Below are 24,278 nucleotides of genomic sequence, written 5' to 3'. Positions count from 1 at the left end.
AAAAAAATGGGAAAGTGTTTGTTGGTTTAATTAATTTGCCGCCAGAGAAATCTTCCTCTACCGGTTTGAATACTCCTCATGCGAAAAAATGACATTAGGGAAAAAATATTTGCCCCTAAAACCTCGCAGAGTTTGTCGGTTTAAGTGCTTTTCACCTGTATAATTTCTTTGCAATAAGATTTTCTCCTTCATTTTTCCATAATTCTGTGATGATTTGGTGTTCTCTTGATGCTTTGTTATTTTTCAGTGACTGAATGATCTCCTTAACCCCTGTAAACATGGTGGCTCTGAGTCTGGGTTTCGTTGTGTATGACATTTTATTTTATCTATTATTACTTCTCTGTCGTAATTTCATGTACTGATACATTTCATGAACATCGAGATTGGCTTCTCAGTTTGGTACTACGGAACCAGAAGTACAAAATAAATAAAATTTTAGAGATTTATTTTTCAATGTATTTAATCCGGTTTACGATACAGTGAAGTAACGCTTCCATCAAAAAGTGTATATGTGACCATCTACAGCATTTTCTGGATTGTGTAGTGTCGCTTCCTATGCTCATTGGACAATGGTGGGGAGAGGTACGCTATAGGTTACCTAGCGCGCACAGTAAGTCGACCAGAAACATGGCGAAACTGGGAGACTCATGAGGGCCGTGCGACGGTGGATTCGCCTTGAGATCTTTGACCAGGGATTGCAGTACCGCGCCAGGCTGTGGGGCAGCAGCGTCCCCCGCTGTTGGATTCGGCTGACCGTCAGGAGTCCCCACGTTCATGAAGCGGTACTGGAACGCCTGCTCCTTGAGCTTGTCGCAGCACGTCAGGGCCGACGTGACGGAGCCCACGTCGGTGGAGAGGTCACCTGTCCAGTCAAACAGCGCCGCCCTGCAACACCGCGTTCCGCGTACGCGCTCAGCAGCACCACTCACACACAATCTGTAACTCAACACAGAGGATACGGCATTGTAGCTCGTTGATTTGAATGGTGAACAAACTTATATTTATATTTTTAATTTCATTCCTTGTGTTTCTAGTAAGCTGGATATTTATTTTTTTCCTTCTTCTTCTTCTTTTGGGCGGTGATGTGATGTGCGTATCAGAGATGTACAAATTCCCTTTCAGGCGGCCTTCCCCCAATTTGACCGCAAATACACTCATGCTCCTAAATTAAGGATAATGTTGATACATGGTGAAACAAAACGCTCTGGCGGTCGGTTTTCGAGTTTAAATCACCTCATGGTACGGCCATGCGGTTCATATGACCTGTGGTCGTCGCACGGTGGCGCTGGCAGCAGTCCACATGCGCAGAGGTGTGTTGGTGCATGTCAAGAGTACGGTGCAGCGAGTAAGTGTGCAGACGTTTTCAGACATGCTAACGGTAAGTGTATTTAGAAAATGGCTCAAAGAACACATATTGATGACGTTATGAGGGGTAGAATACTGGAGGCTGGTCAAACACAGCAGATCGTAGCACGGGCCCTCCGTGTGCCACAAAGTGTGATCTCAAGAATATGACAACCATTCCAGCAGACAGGAAACGTACACAGGCGCTACAGTACGGGACGCCCACAGTGTACAAGACTACAAGAAGACCGATATCTCATCAGCAGTTACGGCAGACGGCCACAGAGTACTGCAGGTAGCCTTGCTCGGGACCTTACCGCAGCTACTGGAACAGTCGTCCCCAGACCCACAGTCTACAGACGACTGAACAGATATGGTTTATTCGCCCGGAGACCTACAAGGTGCATTCCACTGGCCCCTGGTCACAGGAGAGCCTGTAAAGCCTGGTGTCAAGAACACAGTACATGGTCATTGGAACAGTGGTTATGTTCACAGACGAGTCCAGATATAGTCTGAATAGTGATTCTCGCCGGGTTTTCATCTGGCGTGAACCAGGAACCAGATACCAACTCCTTAATGTCCTTCAAAACGACCTGTATGGAGGTCGTAGTTTGATGGTGTGGGGTGGGATTATGATTGGTGCACGTACATCCCTGCATGTCTTTGACAGAGAATCTGTAACAGGTGAGGTGTATCGGGACGTCATTTTGCACCAATATGTCAGCCTTTTCAGGGGTGCAGTGGGTTCCACCTTCCTCCTGATGTATGATACCGCACGGCCCCACCGAGGTGGCATCTGGAGGAGTACCTTGAAACATAAGATACCAGACGAATGGAGTGGACTGCCTGTTCTCCAGATCTAAACCCCATCGAGCATGTTTGGGATGCTCTCGGTCGACGTATCGCTGCGCATCTTAAAACCCCCTAGGACACTTCAGAAGCTCCGACAGGCACTGGTGCAAGAATGGGAGGCTGTACCCCAGCAGCTTCTCGACCACCTGATCCAGAGTATGCCAACCCGTTGTGCGGCCTGTGTACGAGTGCATGGTGATCATAACCCGTATTGACGTCGGGGTACATGCGCAGAAAACAGTGGCGTTTTGGAGCACATGTGTTTCGGGACGGTTTGCTCTACTTATCACCAATACCGTGGACTTACAGATCCGTGTCATGTGTGTTCCCTATGTGCCTACGCTATTAGCGACAGTTTTGTGTAGTGCCACGTTGTGTAGCACCACATTCTGAAAATATACTTAATTTATGAGCTTGAGTGTATGTAAGCGACCGCCCGGAGTGGCCGTGCGGTTCTAGGCGCTACAGTCTGGAGCCGAGCGATCGCTACGGTCACAGGTTCGAATCCTGCCTCTGGCATGGATATGTATGATGTCCTTAGGTTAGTTACGTTTAATTAGTTCTAAGTTCTAAGCGACTGATGACCTCAGAAGTTAAGTCGCATAGTCCTCAGAGCCATTTGTATATAAGCACGAGAGTACACGTGTACTGAATTACAGTGGTTAAAGCAGATGAAATTTGTGTTTCCGTAAGCTTGGCCCATTCAGCCTACTGCACCTAAGAACAGGTTGCACTCTCAGTCCAACGTGAGAAGCCTTTGTATATGGTTGCGTAAGCAGTTTCACTGGAGTTCATTTATCATGACGGTAGGAGCAAGAAAATGACCAAACCGAGGTTAAGGAAGATTGGGAGAAATTAAGTGCAAATTGTGTAAAAAGTAATTAAACACTCATTCGGGAACTTCCCATATGTTCAGACATGTTTATAAATCTGACAAGCACGTTCCACACTCCATAAATGTTTTGAAAGAGGACAAAGAGCTCATCGCTGACAAGTGTGTGCAAACTTATGCTAAGGACTTCAGGTCATTTAGCAGTATGTAGGCATCCCAAATTTAGGGCAAACGATTCGAACAGAAAAAAGGCTCGTTGCATATTAAAAACCACATTCTGGTGGTACGTCACGTAGTACAAAGAAAACTTATTATCAAAGGAAAGCTTCTTCTTTCAGATATGTAGTTTTAGAGTAAAATAAAATGAAAAATAAACTTCGTGTTTGCTGAAATGGATTTGGGGAATTTAGAATGAATAGTTTTCACCGAACCCACAATACAAATTCTAGAAAAAAGTAATTAAAACTTGTATATTTGGGGTCATATTTGGCTGAAAGACATTAAGTTACAGAAACTAGACTTTCCAAACTTTACTTCAGTTGCGTTGCAGTTTAACAGACATCTTAAGGTTCTTAGGTGTAAACGGTCTCGACTTTCAGAACTAGTTCTGTTTACTACAGGAAACATTTACCACAGGTGACCTGATGATGATTTCTATTGAGAATAACCAGTAGTAGTCGAGACAAGATGAAGTTGCAGAGAAAATTGTCCATGTCGAAAAAATTAAATAAGCCCCAAATAATCCAAAAAAGAAAAAGGGACAAGATCTACCGTTTTCTGGCCCAAACTGAATATATATTTCATTGCGCCTCATCACGTGATCGTCGGGTAAAAAAAAGACTCTTCATCAACTTCCGAACCTTGCGAATACTACAATGAAAGCCCAAACAAAAACATGCAAAGTGGCGTAGCGCAGCAGGAAGACGGCCAGGCAAGCAAGATTCCTTTAGTGTGCTTGAGTTGGGCGCACCTTGGCTTGAATGGGTGTGAAACAGCCTGCCCATTCTTCTGATAACGTGAGGCAGCGTGCCTACCTGGCTAACATGCAAGCATGGACAGGTTAAAAGCGGAATGTGTAAACCTCTGGTGTGTGTGTGGAATTTTTTTTTTAAGGACGCCACACTGTCGATAGTTGTGGTGGCTGCCGAGGACTCTAGTCCTTCTCAGCCTGGTGTTGGTTCATGCAGTTTGGACACCATTTATTTGTTCATTTATTTCAGGGGGAGTCCTGCCTACTAGGGTTGATAGTTTTGTCCTGGCTCAAGCCATTTCGTTGGCAGACTTCGCCTAAATCTAAGTGATGGAATTCCTCATCCCAGTATTCGCCTTACAACTAGGGGAAACCACCAAAACACCTGTCGGGATGACGCTAGATTTTCATAGTCTGATCTCTTGCGAGTTTATAAAATTAGGTTTCTAGTCTGTTTGTTGTTCTAGTGGTATACTGATTTTATCTTCTGCTTATTGAATTTTACTCTTGTTTCTAAATTATGCCTACGATTGGGGCACGCTGTATTCTCTGAGTATTTGTCAATCTTACGATTTGTTTTTGGTTAACTCAATTCCTAAGCTCTAGTAGGGAGGAAGGTTGATCAGGGTTACTACGATGAGTCGCTGCACACTTCACTTCACTGGTTTGATTTGTGAGGTTAGGAGGGAGGTGTGGTGCACTACACTTCACTGAATTGACTCTGAGCACTATGGGACTTAGCATCTGAGGTCATCAGTCCCCTAGAACTTAGAACTACTTAAACCTAACAACCTAAAGACATCATCACACACATCCATGCCCGAGAAAGGATTCGAACGTGCGACCGTAATGGTCGCGCGGTTCCAGACAGAAGCGCCTAGAACCGCTTCACCGAAATCTTTTCTTTATAATTTTTTCAATTAGCTTCTTATTACTGGAGAACTTTCTTTGAACTGCGTAGGCGCTTAAGTCTGGGGGGGTAAGGGTATCTGCATCGTGTTATTCTGAACTCATAGATTGGTCTGCAGAGTAGGTCTTTCATGGTCCCTTCCCTTGTGTCGAATCCCGAGCAGCACGAAACTTGGCAGATCATCCCACAATAGGAATGCTGTCCCATACACAACCTCTTCTCCAATTAATTTCTACCGGCGTTTTTCCTTCAACAGCCAAGAAAAGGATAACAGCACGTTGGTTCTGTTTTTACGCATTCATAAAAACGTCCCCACAGTTCACGTTTCCGCATTTAGCGCATGCACGTCAAAAAGATGCGAATGCCATACTAGTCCCTTGCGTACATGTCGGTGCTTATATACATACATAAACATATATACTGAAACAACACCCTCAGACGGGAAGTTTTGACAAACCCCTTTTAGCTTATTTGTGGGTTAAAAATGTAGTACCACATTCATTGCCGAATAGCTGCATTTATCGGATGATACAGTCGTCAATTACAGCATCATCTGCCTTGAGGTTTGTGTTGTGATCTGGGAGAATAATGGCGACATGCTTGGAGACGTTGGATCGATTGTAGAGTTTTATTTATCTACGTTCGGCAAGAAAAAGTGTGGAAGAGATAATAAACGTGTTTCGGTCAGAGGAGTGTTTGACGCCGTGAAGATCAGAATCACGAAGAGTTTCTTTGAAGTCGCTCCTGTGAATATGATAAAAAAGAATATATTACCTGACACTACAGTAATTTCCGGTAGTTTTTGGATGCTACGAATACCTTTCCGATTAATATGTGCGCTGAACTGTCACACATGCAGTTACTTTCAAATATCGAGGCACACGTGCACACACAAATATCATAGAAGTGACATAGGTGGCCATCACGAGATCTCTTCATGAAGAAACCATTGCAGAAGCCTTCCTACCTGTTTCAGTAGATATGAGGGAGAAGGTGGAGTCAGTTTGTGGGGCGCTCAACTGCGTGGTCATCAGCGCCCGAAAGTTCATGGAAGATATTTCTAATATTTACAATCCAGAATTAAGCAATCTTGTTTAATGTTCTTGTGAAAAATACTCTGTAGATTTTTTCGAATATGTCATGTTTTTCGAGCTTGTAGTTACGCAGAAACTTAAGAGCACAGCTAAAATTGCTGAGAGTGAAACTGCCAGCAATAATATTCGTGGCACAGTTTGCTACAATTTCTTTCTTGTTTCTTACAAATAGTTCGCGATTGTGGAGTACGTGGTTTGTCGGGAGCCTAACAGTGCAGCTCAAGTTACTACTAGCGAAAGTACCAGCTTTCATATGTACAGTACATCTACATCTACATGGATACTCTGCGAATCACATTTAAGTGCCTGGCAGAGGGTTCACCGAACCACCTTCACAGTTCTTTATTATTCCAATCTCGTACAGCGCACAAAAAGAATGAACACCTAAATTTTTCCGTAGGAGCTCTGATTTCCTCTATTTTATCTTCGTCATCATTCCTCCCTATGTAGGTCGGTGTCAACAAAATATTTTCACAATCGGAGGAGAAAGTTGGTGAAAGTTGGTGACTGGAATTTCGTGAGAAGATTTCGTCGCAACGAAAAACGCCTTTCTTTTGTAAGTAGGCTGTTTAGTTTTTTTTTTATTAGTAACGCCGCCGCCACGTAGCGCTCTGTATGAAAATCACTGGCTGTGCAGTGTGCAGTCAGTGGCTTGTTGGTATTGTTGTAATACTCGCCATTGTAGTGTTGGGCAGCTGGGCGTTAACAGCGCGTAGCGTTGCGCAGTTGGACGTGAGCCGCCAGCAGTGGTGGACGTGGGGAGAGAGATGGCGGAGTTTTGAAATTTGTAAGAATGGATGTCATCATCTGATATATATATTATGACTATTAAGGTAAATACATTGGTTGTTCTCTATCAAAATCTTTCATTTGCTAACTATGCCTATCAGTACTTAGTGCCTTCCGTAGTTTGAATCTTTTATTTAGCTGGCAGTAGTGGCGCTCGCTGTATTGCAGTAGTTCGAGTAAACAAGATTTTTTTGAGGTAAGTGATTTGTGAAGCGTATAGGTTAATGTTAGTCAGGGCCATTCTTTTGTAGGGATTTTTGAAAGTCAGATTGCGTTGCGCTAAAAAAATATTGTGTGTCAGTTTAAGCACAGACTTGTACAATTTTTCTAAGGGGACGTTTCACTTTTAATGATGTCCAGCCCAAATCCTGTATCATTTCTGTGACACTCTCCCCCATAATCCTCGATAATACAAAACGTGCGGCCTTTCTTTGAACTTTTTCGGTGTAGTCCGTCAGGCCTATCTGGTAAGGATCCCACACCGCGCAACAGTATTGTAAAAAGAGGACGGACAAGCGTAGTGTAGGCCGTCTCTTTAGTGGGTCTGTTAAATTTTCTAAGTATCCTGCCAATAAAACGCAGTCTTTGGTTAGCCTTCCCCACAACATTTTCTCTGTGGTCCTTTCAATTTAAGTTGTTCGTAACCGTTATACCTAGGTATTTAGTTGAATTTACGGCTTTTAGATTAGACTGATTTATCGTGTAACCGCAGTTTAAGGAATTCCTATTAGCACAAATGTGGATGACCTCACACTTTTCGTTATTTAGGGTCAACTGCCACTTTTCACGCCATTCAGATATCTTTTCTAAATCGTTTTGCCGTTTGTTTTGATCTTTTGGTGACTTTATTAGTCGATAAACGACAGCGTTATCTGCAAACAACCGAAGATTGTCTCCCAAATTGTTTACGTAGATAAGGAACAGAAAAGGGCCTATAACACTACCTTGGGAAACCCCAGAAATCACTTTTGTTTTACTCGATGACCTTCCGTCAGTTACTATGAACTGTGACTTCTCTGACAGGAGGTCGCAAATCCAGTCACATAACTGAGACGATATTCCGTAAGCATGCAATCTCACTACGAGCCACTTGTGTGCTACAGTGTCAAAAGACTTCCGGAAATCAAAAAATACGGAATAGATCTGAAATTCCTTGTCAATAGCACTCAAACACTTCATGTGAATAAAGAGTTAGTTGTGTTTCATAGAAGCGATGTTTTCTAAACCCATGTTGACTGTGTGTCAATAGACCGTTTTCTACGAGGTAATTCATAATCTTCGAACACAATAGATGTTATAAAATCCTGTTGCATATCGACGTTAGCGATCTGGGCCTGTAATTTAGTGGATTACTCCTACTACCTTTCTTCAATATTGGTGTGACCTGTGCAACTTTCCAGTCTTTGAGTACGCACCTTTCGTCGAGCGAACGGTTGTATATGATACTTAAGTATGGAACTAATGCATCAGCATACTCTGAAAGGAACCTAATTGGTATTCAGTCTGGACCAGGAGACTTGCTTTTATTAAGTGATTTAAGTTGCTTCACTACTCCGAGGATATTTACTTCTACGTTACTCATTTTGGCAGCTGTTCTCGATTCGAATTCTGGAATAATTAGTTCGTCTTCTTTTGTGAGGCATTTCGGAAGGCTGTGTTTAGTAACTCTGCTTTGGCAGCACTGTCTTCGATAGTATCTTCATTGCTGTCACGCAGAGAAGGCATTGATTTTTTCTTGGTGCTAACATACTTCACATACGACCAGAATCTCTGGATTTTCTGCCAGGTTTCGAGACAGTTTCGTTGTGGAAACTGTTATAGGCATCTATCATTGTAGTCCGCACTAAATTTCGAGCTTCTGTAAAAGATCGCCAATCTTGGGGATTTTGCGTCTGTTTGAATTTGGCATATTTGTGTCTTTGTTTCTGCAACATTGTTCTAACCTGTTTTGCGTACCAAGGAGGATCAGCTCCGTCGTTTTTAATTTGTTTGGTATAAATCTCTCAACTGCTGCCGATACTATTTCTTTGAATTTAGGCCACATTTGGTCTACACTTATTAATTTGTAATGAGTGAAGATTGTCTCCCAGGATGGCGTCAAGTGAATTTTTATCTGCTTTTATGAATAGGTATATTTTTCGCTTATTTTTCGAAGATTTGGGGATTACAATATTCAGTCTCGCTACGACAGACCCGTGTTCATTAATCCATGAATCGGTTTTGATGCTCGTTATTATCTCAGGATTATTTATTGCTAAGATGTCAAGTGTGTTTTCACAACCGTTTACTATTTGTCTGGGCTCATGAGCTAACTACTCTAAATAATTTTCAAAGAAGTTGTTTAGCACAATTTCGGATAGCATTTTACGCGTACCTTCGGAATTAAAAATGTATTTTCGCCAAGATATCGAGGGTAAATCAAAAGGCACCATCAATTATTATCGTATGAGACGGGTACGTGTTTGAAATCAAACTCAAATTTTCTTTGCACGTTTCAGCAACTGTATAATCTGAATTGGGAGGTCGGTAAAAGGATCCAATTAATATTTTATTCCGGTTGCCAACAATGACCTCTGCCCATACTTACTCACAGGAAGTATCTACTTCAATTTTGCGACAAGTTAAACTACTTCTAACAGCAACAAAGACGCCACCGCCAACCGTGTTTATCCTATCCTTTCGGAACACCTTTAGGTTCTTTGCAAAAATTTCGGCTGAGCTTATATCCGTCTTTAGCCAGCTTTCAGTGCCTATAACGATTTGAGCATCAGTGCTTTCTATATGCGCTTGGAGCTTAGGTACTTTCCCAGCACAGCTACGACAATTTAGAACTGTTATACCAATGGTTCCTGTATCTACGTTTAGCCTGTGTACATCCTGCACCATTTGTGACTGAAGCCCTTCTCGTGTTTTCCCGAGACCCTCTAACCTAAAAAACCGCGCAATCCACGCCACACGACCTCTGCTACCCGTGTAGCCGCCTCCTAGGTATAGTGGAAACCTGACCTATTCAGCGGAACCCGAAACCAACCACGCTTTGGCGCAAGTCGAGGTTATCTGCAGCCTACACGGTCACAGAAGCGTCTGAGCCTCTGATTCAGACCCTCGTCTCGGCTCTGTACCAGAGGTCCGCAATCGGTCCCGTCGACTACGCTGCAAATGGTCAGCTCTGCTTTCATTTTGCAAACAAAACTGGCAGCCTTTACCACTTCTGTTAGCCGCTCGAAACCAGAGAGAATCTCTTCTGATCCAAAGTGACACACATCATTGGTATCAACGTGAGCCACTACCTGCTATTGGCGGCACCCTGTGCTCTTCATGGCATCTGGGAGGAGCCTTTCCACATCTGGAATGACTCCACCCGGTATGAACACCGAGTGCACATTGGATTTCTTACCCTTCTTGTCAACCGAGTCCCTAAGGGGCCTCATAACGCTCTTAACGTTGGAGCTCCCAACTACCAATAATCCCACCCATTTTGCCAAGATTTATTTTCTGTTCCTTACAGACGTGTCGCGAGCTTTGGGCATATGGTTAGGCAGGAACGTAGAGCACGGCTTATATTGCCGGAAGTGAAACGAGCATCCGCCAGACTCACGATACTGTTTGCCAAAATTAATTTCCCGTTTTTTACGAATGTCTTGATTTTCGAATATATCGTTAGCAGTAAGTTACAGCGCATTAATATGTAAGTAACAGTTCACTTGAGATATAGCACATTATGCTCCCGTTAAGGTGCTGCTCATAATGAAACCCCTTTTGCGACTGAATGCAATTATCCCTATTCATTTAGTGTGATTTACTGCACCTTAGGAACACACCACTATTCGGTACATCAACTATTTTTATTTGTGTAACGTACTACATTACAATCGAACAATATTATTGACTACCGAAGTCTATTCGATAATTGGTCCTCTTCTTTTCCTATCATTCATCCCGCAATTTACAACTTCAAACGCAATGTAAGAGCGAGTTACAACCTAGCTGCACTATTAATCGTATTTGCCTAGTGGTATATCTCTGTGATTTTATTGAGTTGTCCAATTCAGATGTATTGATTTGCTTTTAGTTGAGTAGTAAACGGACTACGTTGGGTTGATCTACCTTCACCCAACCTGTTTTCTGTAAGATAACTGCATATTTCCAGAATGAGATTTCCGCTCTGCAGCGTAGTGTGTGCTGATATGAAACTTCCTGGCAGATTAAAACTATGTGTCGGACCTAGACTCAAACTCGGGACGAGGTACTGGCAGAAGTAAAGCTGTGAGGATGGGCCGTAAGTCGTGCTTTGGTAGCTTAGATTGTAGAGCACTTGCCCGCGAAAGGAAAAGGTCCCGAGTTCGAGCTTCGGTCCGGCACACAGTTTTAATCTGCCAGGAAGCTTCAATTGCATATTTGATTTGAGTGAAATATATTGTAAGATTTACGTTGTAGCATAACTTGCGCGCCATGAAATTCATTATAACTATACAGCTAAAGTGTATTTTACGATATTAGGTTTTATATATTTCTAAATACTATGCTTTAGTTCGTACTGTTTATCGTGGTTTTCACTAGGTCCAATAGCTGTAGAGCTGAAGGAAAAGCCGACGCTAATCTGAGTTTCGTCGGTAGAATCTTCAAGGAATGCAATTCATCCATGAAATAAGTGACCTACAGACCACTTGTTAAACCGATTTTTGAGTATTGCTCGTCACTCTGATACCGTTACAAGAGAAAGACAAGATCCAACAATGAGCGACATTTTTCATCACGAGATTTCTTACCAGCAGGAGTGCATTACAAAGATGCTCAACGAACTCCATTGATGGACGCTACAAGAGATTCTGAGAACCACAGAGATGTTTACTATTGAAATTTTGAGAGAGTACGACCTGGAAAGAGTCCGGCAACATACTACATCCTCCCGCATAACGCCTCACGAAATGATAACAACAGAATCCAAGAAATCAAGGGTAATTTGGAGTTTTAACTATCATTCCTTCAACGTTCCGTTCCCGAAGGGAAAGGGGAAAACTGATAATGATACAAAAAGTACCGTCCTCTCCACACCATAAGATGGCTTTTCCACTTTAGATGTAGATGTAGACTATATTTTAACGAGCTACGGAGGCCCCAGATCTCTTATAGCATAACATTCAGAAAAATCCCTGTACAAACTCTGCAATTTTGTCTGTAGAATTCAGTTGCACCTGCATATTAGCAGCATAAGCGTGCAATACATGATACTAATGTTAATACAGAGCCAGGTAACGAAACTCGCTGATTTTAATGGGTTGCACTGAATGGGACAATAGAGGGTAAGGCTGATCCAGTTAGAAGATTCTTACCATCTGTCTTTGCAGCGAAAATACGTATTAGCGATTTTTTGTCAGTGTGAACTTGTAGACCAATTATTTTTACGCCCATCGACCAAGACCCCTTTCAGACTTCAAAGAGAATATTCGTCAAGCAGTTGCGCTCATGGTATATACTTTGCTCGAAAAAGCCAACTTGAATTTCAGAATTTAAATAACTCTGCCCATTGCAGAGTCATTTATCGGATATCGTTTTTAAATACGTTTTTTTAATTTATTATAAAAAGAAGCTTAAGAAAAATATTCGATAAGGCGGAAATGGTAACCAAATCTATGAGACTGGTACGTACCGTCAGACTTTCGAAAATATTATCAACACAATCCCGAAGATGGCAAATACAGATAAATGCGAGAAATGTCACAGAACTGTTTTAAAATTTCAAGTATGTTGCTACCTGGAATAGTATACCGAAAAATTGACTACATAATGGAGATTGCTAATGACGATCCGTTTGACTTTAGAAACGCAGTTCTATTTCTGCGCCTAATGATGTAATAAAGAGTTAAGATACGTCAAGGCATATTCATAGGATTTGTTGATGTAGAAAACGACTTTGACAATGTAAAATGGTGCATGATCTTCGCAATTATCAACAAAGGAGGTGAAATCTTCAGGGGAAAGGGAGGTAATATACAATAAGTACAACAGCCTGCAAAGGAAAATAAAAAGTCAAAGGCCAAGAACGAAGTGCACGAATTAGAACAGCTACAAAACAATGATGTAGATTTTTGCCCCTACTGTTCAGTGCATACAGAATGGACAGTCTAATGTACACACTCTATGGATTGAGAGTAATCCGAAAAAAGACGAAATTAGTGAGGCGTAGTAGAAATAGGATTAACGTCAAAACTGAGGTCCACGCAATACACAGAGCGATGTAAACCATCAAATAATCGTCACAGAAAGGAGGTCACGAAAGGCCACCTAGGTCAGGCAAAGAGGGCGTTCATAGCTAAGAGAAGTGTACCACTATGAACCATCACCATAATTAGAGGAAGAAGTATCTGTGATTGGAGCACAGAATCTTACGGAAAATTGAATGACGCACAAAGAGAAAATCAGAAAAGAAAACAACTGAAGGGCGTGAGATATGGTGTTGTAGAAGGTAGATGAGCATTGATTGGACTGATAAGGTACGAAATGAGAAGATAATCACCGAGGAAGATGCACACTGGCAAGAAAAAAAAGAGACAGGGTGGTAGGGCTTGTTTTGAGACATTAAGGAATGGCTTTCACAGTACTTGAGGGATCTCTTAAGAGTAAAGTCTGTCGAGGAAGACAGACAGTGGAATATTCCAAACAAGTAATTGAGGAAGTTGTTGCAAGTGCCTCACCCCTCCCCCGTCCCCCCCCCCCCCTCGACGCCTTTGTGTGTGGTGCTGCAGCTTCTGCCGCTGAAGCTGCCAGGCGAAGTGCACCGCCCAAGGGCGCACACACCGCCCGTCGCAGCCGCCATGCAGCCATTGCTGTGAAGTATATAATTTTAAAAACCAAACTGTCACATGTTCTGAAAAGCAAAATTGTCGGCGTTAGGGCGAACGTAGAAGCAGGCGAGATATATAGACTGCTAGATTCAGGGACTGATAGATAGGGAATCTGGCGAGCTAGGGCCCTGACTGAGGTCAGACATGCCCGCGTTCGTCGAGGCAAAGGCACAGAGAAGGGTGCAGGACTATTCTCCACGGTCAGGTGCAGTTAGGCGAACAACTTCATCCATCACTCAAACACATGTCCCTACACTGAAGACACGTCCATCAAAACCCAAAAACCTTCCAAACCCAAGGGCGCCAAAAATCCGGCACTGAGAATCCAAGCCGAAATAATCTGTAATCCCAACAGCCCCACCAATGAAAGGGATGAAGTCGATGATGTAGCGCCACCCATTCTGTCCCCTACACCTGGTGTAAGAAGAGCGCCATATGCTGAAGTCGTCAACAGCGACCCCATCCATCCAGTAGAAGACATGCCTCCGTTGCTTCCAATGAAAACCCGATCGATCCCCCACAGTCTGGAAACACCAACAACAGACTACCAACTCCAATCATTTCAAAACCAACCCCAACCCAAACCTCCATCAAGGAACCCACAAGCATGATGCTTTACGACTACCCGAAAGGCACCTCCAGAACCAAAGTAGCTTGCAAGCTGTAAAAGACGGATCTGGATTGTGAAATCACCGACGTCATCATAATGCAAAAAGGGGGGGCAATCATAAAAAGCACTTGCACTAACCTCAAGGAATACCTAGAGCAAAAAACTCCTTTTAAACAGTTTTCCAGTGGCTCACATTAAACTACTGCCACCACGTAGACCCAACCAGCCTAGACCATCTAGGGAACCAAGGACCCCAATACTAAATGTTGTAATCAAAAACGTTGAAGACGACGTCTCTGGGGCCAATGTCGTGGAAGAGTTGAAACACCGGTGTTACTCACTCAACAAGGTGACCAGAGTCTTTGGCCGAAGTGACAACAAGACCTCAAGTATGATCCAAGTATTCACACACGATTAATACACCCATGACGATCTACTCCTCCACCACTTCAGATTTAATTACTACGCATATACAGTAGAACCTCCAAGGCTGAGAGCAAACTGACCCACCCAATGCACTCGTTGCTACGAGTTTTACCACCCCACAGAAGCCTGCAACTAACAACTAAAATGCAACATATGCGCCGGACTCCCCTAGCCAAATGATGCCAAGCTGAGGAAACAAAATGGGCCAACTGCGCGGACAAGCAACTCTCAGTCTCCCACTCATGCCCCCAACGGCCAAAGGAGCAGCTGTCTCTAGAAACGACAGAAACTATCAAATGTGTCGATACCCTCAAGGCATTAGAACCAAAATCCAAAAACCCCAGAACCCTCTATTGGAAAAACATGTGCAAGGATGGAAAGAAAGCGGCGGCGGAAGGCCTCAGGAGGGACCGAGTCCTTCGGGTCCTGTGCCAATTAGAGCCGAAGGCATTGGCGGGGAACACACCACGGGGGTGTTCGCCGAGGAGCCCGGAAAAGAGGTGGAAGAGGGAAAACCCCAAGTCCAGAGAGAAGCTCTCTGACGCGATCTGCGATTGTACAACCCGACTGGGGCCAAAGTTCTAGGAGATGAACAACAGACTGAGAGAACAGGAGTTGATAATTGGGATGCCCAGGCAAGCTAAAATCGTGTGTAGCATAGGCAGCCAGTAAACGTTGGCGCCGTGACCGTAACCACTTAGAATGCCAACCCACAGTGCCACACCTTGTCAAATGCTCGTTAGACGTCTAGGAATAGTGCCAGTACGCAGTCACCTCTGTTTAGGGCTTCCAATGTGGTGCTGATTAGTCTCATGACGATGGGATCTATTGTCGAGTGATCTTTTCTGGAACCGGCTTGCTCTGGGTGGAGGATTTTTCTAGTTTGTTAATAAATTTGTGGATTCTGTTGTTTAAAGTTGTTTCAAATGCCTTGCCTGTTATTGGTACAAGCGAAATTGGACGGTATGAGGTGGTTTGATTAAGTGTGTTGCCAGGTTTCTGTATCATTATAATATTTGCGTCTTTTCATAGTTTTGACTTTGCTCCTAGATTAAGCGGAGCGTTGAAGAGGCGGCATAGTGTTGCAAGGAGGATGTGGGGTGGAGTAACCATGACCATTTTCTAGTAATTTTGTTCCTGCCATGTGCTGCATTTTGTTTTCCAGACATGAGTGCGAGCGCAATTTCCTCGTCAGTGATCGTCGCCAGAAGCTTTGCCTGTTCTTCTGTGAGGGCTGTCTGGCTATTGAGCACCTTTCCTAGACCTTGTTCGATGTCTCTAGCGAACGATCCATCAGTAATATTACCTTCAGCAAGCAGCACCTGTGTCTGAAAGTAGAATGTTGACACTTTTCCCCTAACATTATGACACAGGGTACAAAATTAACGACTCTTCCGACTCAACAGCAGTTCAATCCAACTATCAGCACCGCCATCTACAATCACCAGCACCCAACCAATATCATGACACCAATGCCGAGGACGTCAGGAACGGTGTCTCCAGTGGATTTACCGCAGAAACCACAGCACCTTCCTCTAATGTCGCATGCCCAACTATCCGACTAGCAACGCGTAAGTTTTGCAGAACACAGAGGACCCCATCAAAGCGTTGTTACGCGGGACCAATTATACCAACCACAACTCTGTCTTCCTCTTGCTGCAGTGAGTCCCAACCCCTACCCAACATTATTTCACAGACTCAGCCAATAGAATGATGTTGTGAACCATCTCGTTCACAACATTTTAAGTATAATTATGGCTGTGCTGAATGATACATCGTACCAGCATGCCAGTAATGGGTCCACTCCAGAGTTACAAACAGATTAGATCCTGATTTCAATCCCAAATATTTTGATCCCACTGCTTACACCCCACAATGGCTTATAAAATCATCCGGTCGAACGCTAGATGGCTTAAGGCAAACAAAGACAGCCTTCGACATTTTCTGCTCGAAACTAAAGTAGACATTCGTAGAGTCACCGAAACATGGCTAGAAGCGAACGAACTGTTCGCACTCCCGGGATACTCTGTCATTAGAGATATAGATGATGGACATGGCGGTGCAGTACTGATCTTAAGACAAGATGTCAACTTTTCCGTTGTCAATATAGGCACTCAGCATTATTCATGCAAATGGTGGCTATTTGCCTACAGATCAAGGAACTCCATCGGAATTTTATGTCAGCATGCAAAGCTCCAAACGACAGACTTCCCAAAGAATAATTAACGACACTCATTGCCTCCCTTGAAAATCCATTCTGCTGCCAGGTACCTTTAACGACTTCCATGCACTGTAGGGCTGCAGAAATACCAACGCAGTGGGAATAATGGAAATGGATGGACTAGACTGGAAACCTTATACCGGATCAACATGGAAGTGATACCCGATACTTCAGGTTCGGAACACATGCCATTTCAAATCATAATAAACGCACAACCTAGGGAGGCTGTCAAGTACGTAATAATCCAGAAATGGAACACAAGCACAGCCAATTGGAACCTATACGAAACACTACTGGAAGGCAGATGGGAATCGATCATTTAAACTGGGACTCTCGAAAAGGAATTTGAGGTTTGGTATCGCTTTTAGCGGTAGTCTCAATATCTCAAAAAGGAAATAAGTCAACTACTCGTTGCTATCACCCTGTTGGCGGAAACATTCAAGGAACGAAGGAGGATATTGAGAAAATACTAAAATCTCTCCAATGATACAAATTTTCTTTCCCTGAAGAAAACACAAGCTGCAGCCACGAAAATATTCGAGCGCAAACAAAGAAAATCGTGGCATAATTTTTGCACCCCAATCCACAAAGAGACTCCATTAATCACGATCTGCAAAGTAAACATGAAAACCGGTCGGACAATGGACAAGCGCACATCCACCGTCTGACGAACTTTTAGAATCATTCTTGTGCATGATAGCCCCATCTGACGTATTGGGCAAGGAAGACGAGACGGAATGTGAGAGGACAGCAGTGTCATTACAAAACCCTATTCACTGGAAGAACTCCAGGGTGCCTTCTACCAAGAGAAGGGTACTGTAACGGGATAATATTGAGTACCCTATGCTACGACATATCACGTACAACGGGAAACTGCTGCTACTCAGGAATTACAGTTCTGTTTGGTATATATATATATATATATATATATATATATATATATATATATATATATATATATATACTGGCTAAGAACATGTTGTCATCCTCAGCCGCTAATGGGGAAAAAGATGTGATAAAACGAAGTCGTTTCGACCTGTCACCTACCTTGTATTGTATTGTATGGAACTGGGGACGTAGAAACGATGGTGAGGCTTTATCCCCGCCGTAGCCCTCAGTCGTTCACAACCGCACAACAGGCTACAGCAGTCAACCCACCCCACCGCCGCCCCACACCGAACCCAGGATTATTGTGCGGTTCGGCTCCCAGTACACCCCTCCGAGAACTTCTCTCACCAGACGAGTGTAGCGCCAATGTTTGCGTGGTAGAGTGATTATGGTATACGCGTAAGTGGAGAAAGGGTTTGTGCAGCAGTCGCCGATATAGTGTAACAGAGGCGGAATAAGGGGAACCTAGAATGGTGCTGCGAAAACAAACTATTACCATAAAAACACCTTGGTTTTCTGAAAGGAAAAGGAACAGCTAAAATCATTTTACGGTTAGTTACTGACATGCAGTTAAATTTCTCTCAGAATAACTGTACGATAGTTACGTCCATAGACTGGGCTAAAACATACGACAAACTCGAGAAAAGTGGAGAAACTCCAGAGTCCAAAACCACTCGTGCACAACGATATAAACGTCTTTAGCAACACAAAGATAATCATTTTGCAAAACGGAAATACATTGGAACCCAGAGAAACTACCAGAGGACTCCCACACGGATAAGTCTTGACTCCCTTGTTATTCAGTATCTATATTATAGACTTTCATGCCCCTTTACCAGTGACGTTTAAATATTTCAATACGAAGATGACCTGTTCATCTCTTGCGAAGACAGCCCTCTTCAGTCTTGTCATCTGATAATGAACACCGTTCTCATACGTCTACATCAGTGGTGTACAGGAAGTGGCTCCGAAATTTGTGACAGCAAGTCTACTCCTACGATCTTCACTCGCCATAGGATTCAGCTTCCCCAAACATTCCAACTGGGAGAACGTACTGTTTTTGTTGCGAAAACAATTGAGTATCTTGGGATGATTATCTATGATAAACTAAGATGGGTTCCTCATTACCAGTCATGGAAAAGCCTGCAATCTCATCACAACTACGACTGCAGTATGGTGGGGCTCTGATCGGGGTACAGCGATGCCTTTATACCGGTCCCTACTAAGGACACGCTTTGATTCCGGACACCTTTGCTACGGATCAACATTGGACAGCACGCTCCAGCGACTCGACGCTAAGCGGTAGAAGGCCTTGCGTATAGTTACTGGGGCGTTCATGTTAGTCCCAATCAATGCATTAATGGTTGAAGCGGATGGACCACAGTTAAAGTTGCTACAAATTTTCCCTTGGAAGAAATTCCTCCTGCGACTCTATTTCGACGAATATAAGCCCCTTGACGAAATAATCCAGGAATTAATATCCTACTGTGCAAGCATTTCTGCGGAAGAAAATTCCACCTCTTGTGGCTAAATACATGGAGATCTAGACATTACGGTACCAGTTTGTGAGAAGTCCTCTTCCACAACAGCCATATGAAACGTCGACTCCGTACATTGATGCCCCGGACCAGTTTAATGTGTCAAAACCCACGGCATTGGAATTCCTGAGTAGAAGTATAGTGAAGGTACCGGAAGAAACAACAACGCCAATACATGCTGGATCCACACTCCACATCAGCCTAGCTGATTTCCGTTTTGGAAGCCCTACTGTTCCCACAGTCGACTACAGAAGAGACAATAGTCATCATCTCTTATAAAGCACCTATACGTGTTGCTGTAATACACAACTCTGGTTCTTCTAAAATGCTTTCCCGCTCTACCTAAATGGTACTTACAAATACGCACAAGTATTCAAATCTCTATCCCCAGTTTTTGAAACACCTCTCACTGAACATACAAACAACATTTTATTGTTAATTGAGATATATACTGAGGTGACAAAAGTAATGGGACACAGATACGTACATATACAGATGGCGGTAGTATCGCGTGCACAAGGTATAAAACGCTGTCAAATGTTCAAATGTGTGCGAATTCCTAAGGGACCATACTTCTGAGGTCATCGGTCCCTAGACTTACTACTTTAACTAACCTAAACTAACGTATGCTAAGTGCAACACACAACCATGCCCGAGGGAGGACTCGAACCTCCGGCGGGAGGGGCCGCGCAATCCGTGACACGGCGCCTCTAACCACGTGGCCACTGCACGCAGCAGTGCATTGGCGGAACTATCCTTTGTACGCAAGTGATTCATATGAAAAGTTTCCGGCGTAATTATGGATGCGTAATAATGGCCGCAGGACGGGAATTAACAGACTTTGAACCCGAAATGGTAGTAATGGTAGTTGGATCTAGACGCACGGGAAATTCCATTTCGGAAACAATAAGGGAATTCATTATTCCGAGAGCCACAGTGTCAAAAGTGTGCTGAGATTACCAAATTTCAAGCATTACCTCTCACCACGTACAACGTTGTGTCCGGCGGCCTTCACTTAACGACCTAGAGAAGTAGCGTTTGTGTACAGTTGTCAGCGCTAAAAGACAAGCAAAGCTGCGTGAAGTAACCACAGAAATCAATGTGGCACGTACAACGAAAGTATTCGTTAGTGTGGCGAAGTTCAGCGTTACAGTGGACTGGTCAGAACAGTGTCTATTTCAGTTGCTAAAAGTAGATGACAATATTCGGGTGCGGCGCAGGCCACAAGAAGCAGGCCGGCCGTTGTGGCCGAGCGGTTCAAGGCACTTCAGTCTGGAACAGGGCGATGGCTACGGTCGCAGGTTCAAATCCAGCCTCGAGCATGGATGTGTGTAACGTCCTTAGGTTAGCTAGGTTTAAGTAGTTCTAAGTTCTAGGGGACTGATGACCTCAGAAGTTAAGTCCCATAGTGCTCAGAGCCATTTTTTTAACGAGAAGCAGTGGAACTAAGTCGTCAACAAGAAACTATGCAATTTGGTGGTGGCTCCAGAGTAGTGCGGGCGCTGCTTACATGGGAATGGACTGAGTCCTCTGGTCCAAATGAACTGGTCATTGTCTGGAAAAAGTTATGTACGTCTACTTGTTTCCAAACAAAGATGGAATTTTTATGAAGAACAATTCGTCGTTACACTGGGTCACAACTGTTTGCGATTGGTTTGAAGCACATTCTGGACAATTTGAGCGAGTGATGTGGCCACCCAGATGGCCAGCTTAAAACCTGTCGAACATTTATGGGAGAGGTCGTTTCGAGCACAATATCCTGCATCGACAGCACTATCGCAATTATGGGCGGCTACAGAATCAGCATGGCTCAATATTTCAGCAGGGGACTCCCAATGATTTATTGAATCCATGCCACGTCGAGTTGCTGCATTTATTTATTTATTTTTTATTTTTTGACACATGCGTTCTGTTGTTGGTTTGATGAGGCCCACTAAAAGTTCTCTCCTGTACCAACCTCTTCATCCCTTAGTAGCACTTGCAACCTACGTCCTCAACTATTTGCTTAATGTATTCCAATCTCTGTCTTCCTCTAGAACAGTTGTCTTCAACGGCTCCACCTAGTACCACGCAAGTCCTTCCCTGATGTCTTAACAGATGTCCTATCATCCTGCCCCTACTCCTCGTCAATGTTTTCCACATATTCCTTTCCTCTCCGATTCTGCGCAGAACCTCCTAATTCCTTACCTTATCAGTCCACACAATTTTCAACATTCGTCTGTAAAACCATTTCTCAGATGCTTCAATTCTCTTCTGTTCTGGTTCTTCCACAGATCCAGTTTCACTACCATACATGGCTGTGCTCCAAATGCACATTATCAGAAATTTCTTCCTCACATTAGGGTCTATGTGTGATTCTAGTTACCGCTGTGTGCCAAGAATGCACTTTTTGCCAGTACTAGTCTGCTTTTGATGTCCTCCTTGCTCCGTCCGTCAAGGGATATTTTACTATCAAGGTGGCAGAATTCCTTAACTTCATCTACTGCGTAACCATCAATCCTGACGTTAAGTTTCTTGCTGTTCTGATTTCTGCTACTTCCCGGCATATTCATCTTTCTTCGATTTACTCTCCATCCATATTCTGTACTTGTTAGACTGTTCATTCCATTCAGCAGATCCTGTAATTCTTCTCCACTTTCAGTGAGGATACCAATGCCATCAGCGAATCTTATCATTGATATCCTTTCACCTTGAATTTTAATTGCACTCTTGAACCTTTCTTTATTGTCATCATTGCTTCTTCGATGTACAGACTGAACAGTTGGGGAGAAAGAGTACATTCCTGTTTTGCACCCTTTTTAATCCGAGCACCTCGTTCTTAGTGTTCCACTATTATTTCTCTCTCGAGGCTCTTGTACAAATTGTATATTATCCGCCTCTCCCTGTAGCTTTCCCCTACTTACCTCGTAATTTCAAATATCATGTACCATTGGAAACTGTCGAACGCTTTTTCCGGGTGTAAAAATCGTATGAACGTGTCTTGATATTTCTGTAGTCTTGCTTCTATTATCAATCGCAACATCAGAACTGCCTCTCTGCTGCCTTTACCTTTACCAAAGCCATTAGTCTTGCCAGCAACTCGGATACATAGGCTGTTAAGTTGATTGTGCGATAATTCTCGCATTAGTCAGCTCTTGCAGTCTTCGGAAATGTGTGTATAATACTTTTCCGAAAGTCAGCAGGTATCTCGCCAGACTCATACATTCTATACACCAATGTGAATAACAGTTTTGTTGCCGCTTCCCCCAATTATTTTGGGAATTCTAATGGACTATTATCTATTTCTTCTGTCTTATTCCATTTTAAGTTTCCCAACCTTCTTTTAAATTCTGATTCTAATACTGGATCCATCACTTCTACATCAACTCCTGATTCCTGTTCTGTCACATCAGACATGTCTTCCCCGTAATAGTGGCCTTCTTTGTACTCTTTTTATCTATCCAGTCTCTCCTGTGCATTTAATACTGGAATTCCCTTCACGCTCTTAATGGTACCACGTTGCTTTTAATTTCGCCGAAGGTGCGCTATGCCGTTTACTTACGTCACGTTAGTCTATAGTCATTAATATGGACTTAATTGGGAATGTCTCAAATGGGTGCCAACGGCGAGTTGTCGGTTGTTATTGTATTACCAGTAGGATTTTTATAGTACACTACCTCTGTCTACCCTCTATTCCATTGTCGTTCCATTCAATCATTTAAGTATACTCTAACTGTAAATCTTGTACTTTGTTAAAACAGTCTTTTGCTAGTCATGTGTCACTTTGTACTAGGTTATGATATAAAATAATGTCTACTGTGAATTACCAAAACAAAATGTAATATAATATTTCCTAGAATGATTGCCTATCGAAGTCGCGGGGTCCAAACCATAATTATCTACTGTACGATCCTAAATCGATCACGCGACTCTGGTGGCGGGCGTTATGAGTATGTTTACGGTGGTCATTAAAGCAATGACAAAAGAAGGCCGTTACAAAAATATTTGTAATTACAAAGGAGACGACTTACCTTACTCGTCGTCGGTGTTGTCGTCATCTGAAAGTCCCTATGATGTGTACGCTACCGGAACAATTCCCCTTTTCCCATTAATTCGCAGAGGTACGAAACTTACTGCACGTAAGGGACGACAGAAAACATAAAAATGACGATAACTAATAACTGTTCATAACACCCACCACCAGAGTCGCATTATCGATTTACAATCTCAAGTTCGATGTGTGTCGTTTGGACCCCGCGTCTTCGATAAGCAATCATTCTTGGAAATTACCATACTTCCTGTGTTGAGATGGCTTTATGGACACTTTCCAAAAACCAATAAAATAAAAAAAATAACTGAATAAGAAACAACATTGCGCGACGTTCGGTCTACGGTCCGTCAGCGTACAAAGTTACGTTTGCCACCGAAGGAGTGACCAAGCGACACGCATCTGCTGCTATTAACTTCGACGCTCTGCACCGTCGTTGAATGATACTTCTACAACCTTCGAAATTTATCGCAACATCTCAGGGACACCTTGTATTCTCAGTGCAACCAATGGTCAATTTAAAAGCTGAAACAAGTGTCAGTACTCCGTAGAACTCACATATAGAGCTATTCTTTCCAAGTGCCACTATTCGCTTTAGGTTTTCTTTCTCTCACAATACTTAAGTCATAATTTTCAAAGCGTATAAAGTCAGCCAGTAGTAGTAGATTCCTGCAAAGAGTCGACTTCTAGTAGATAACACTCACCTAGACTGACAGCCAGCACCGGGGGTCTTTGGTACGAGCAGCAACGGACGTCGGCCGAGCACATGCCTCAGTCCTAGCTGGACGGAACTCGTCAGAAACACGGCTGGTTTCATGGTTCCACGAACGGAGGTTACAGACTTAGCCTGACGAGATGACGACTGTGGCTGCAACTCGTAGTCTGCCGTGCTCAACAGGACAGCGTAGGAAATGGTTGTGCTGCGGGAAATC

The 24,278-nt window shown here is 43.3% G+C and overlaps 1 protein-coding gene across 1 annotated transcript; it reads right to left on the bottom strand.

Moving 5' to 3' along the window:
• Nucleotides 1-475: 475 nt before the first annotated feature.
• On the bottom strand, nt 476-24,278 carry LOC126336716 (uncharacterized). Its single transcript, XM_050000689.1, has 2 exons — nt 24,051-24,278; nt 476-885 (listed from the first exon to the last, which is right to left on the bottom strand). Exons 1-2 carry the CDS (start codon nt 24,161-24,163, stop codon nt 588-590), a joined length of 411 nt encoding a protein of 136 aa, XP_049856646.1. The 5' UTR covers nt 24,164-24,278; the 3' UTR covers nt 476-587.

The sequence above is a fragment of the Schistocerca gregaria genome, chromosome 2 (assembly GCF_023897955.1).
Source record: "Schistocerca gregaria isolate iqSchGreg1 chromosome 2, iqSchGreg1.2, whole genome shotgun sequence".
In the NCBI taxonomy this organism is placed as follows: Eukaryota; Metazoa; Arthropoda; class Insecta; order Orthoptera; family Acrididae; genus Schistocerca; species Schistocerca gregaria.
The sequence above is the reverse complement of the archived record's forward strand: the minus strand, read 5'-3'. Positions and strand labels throughout refer to the sequence as shown.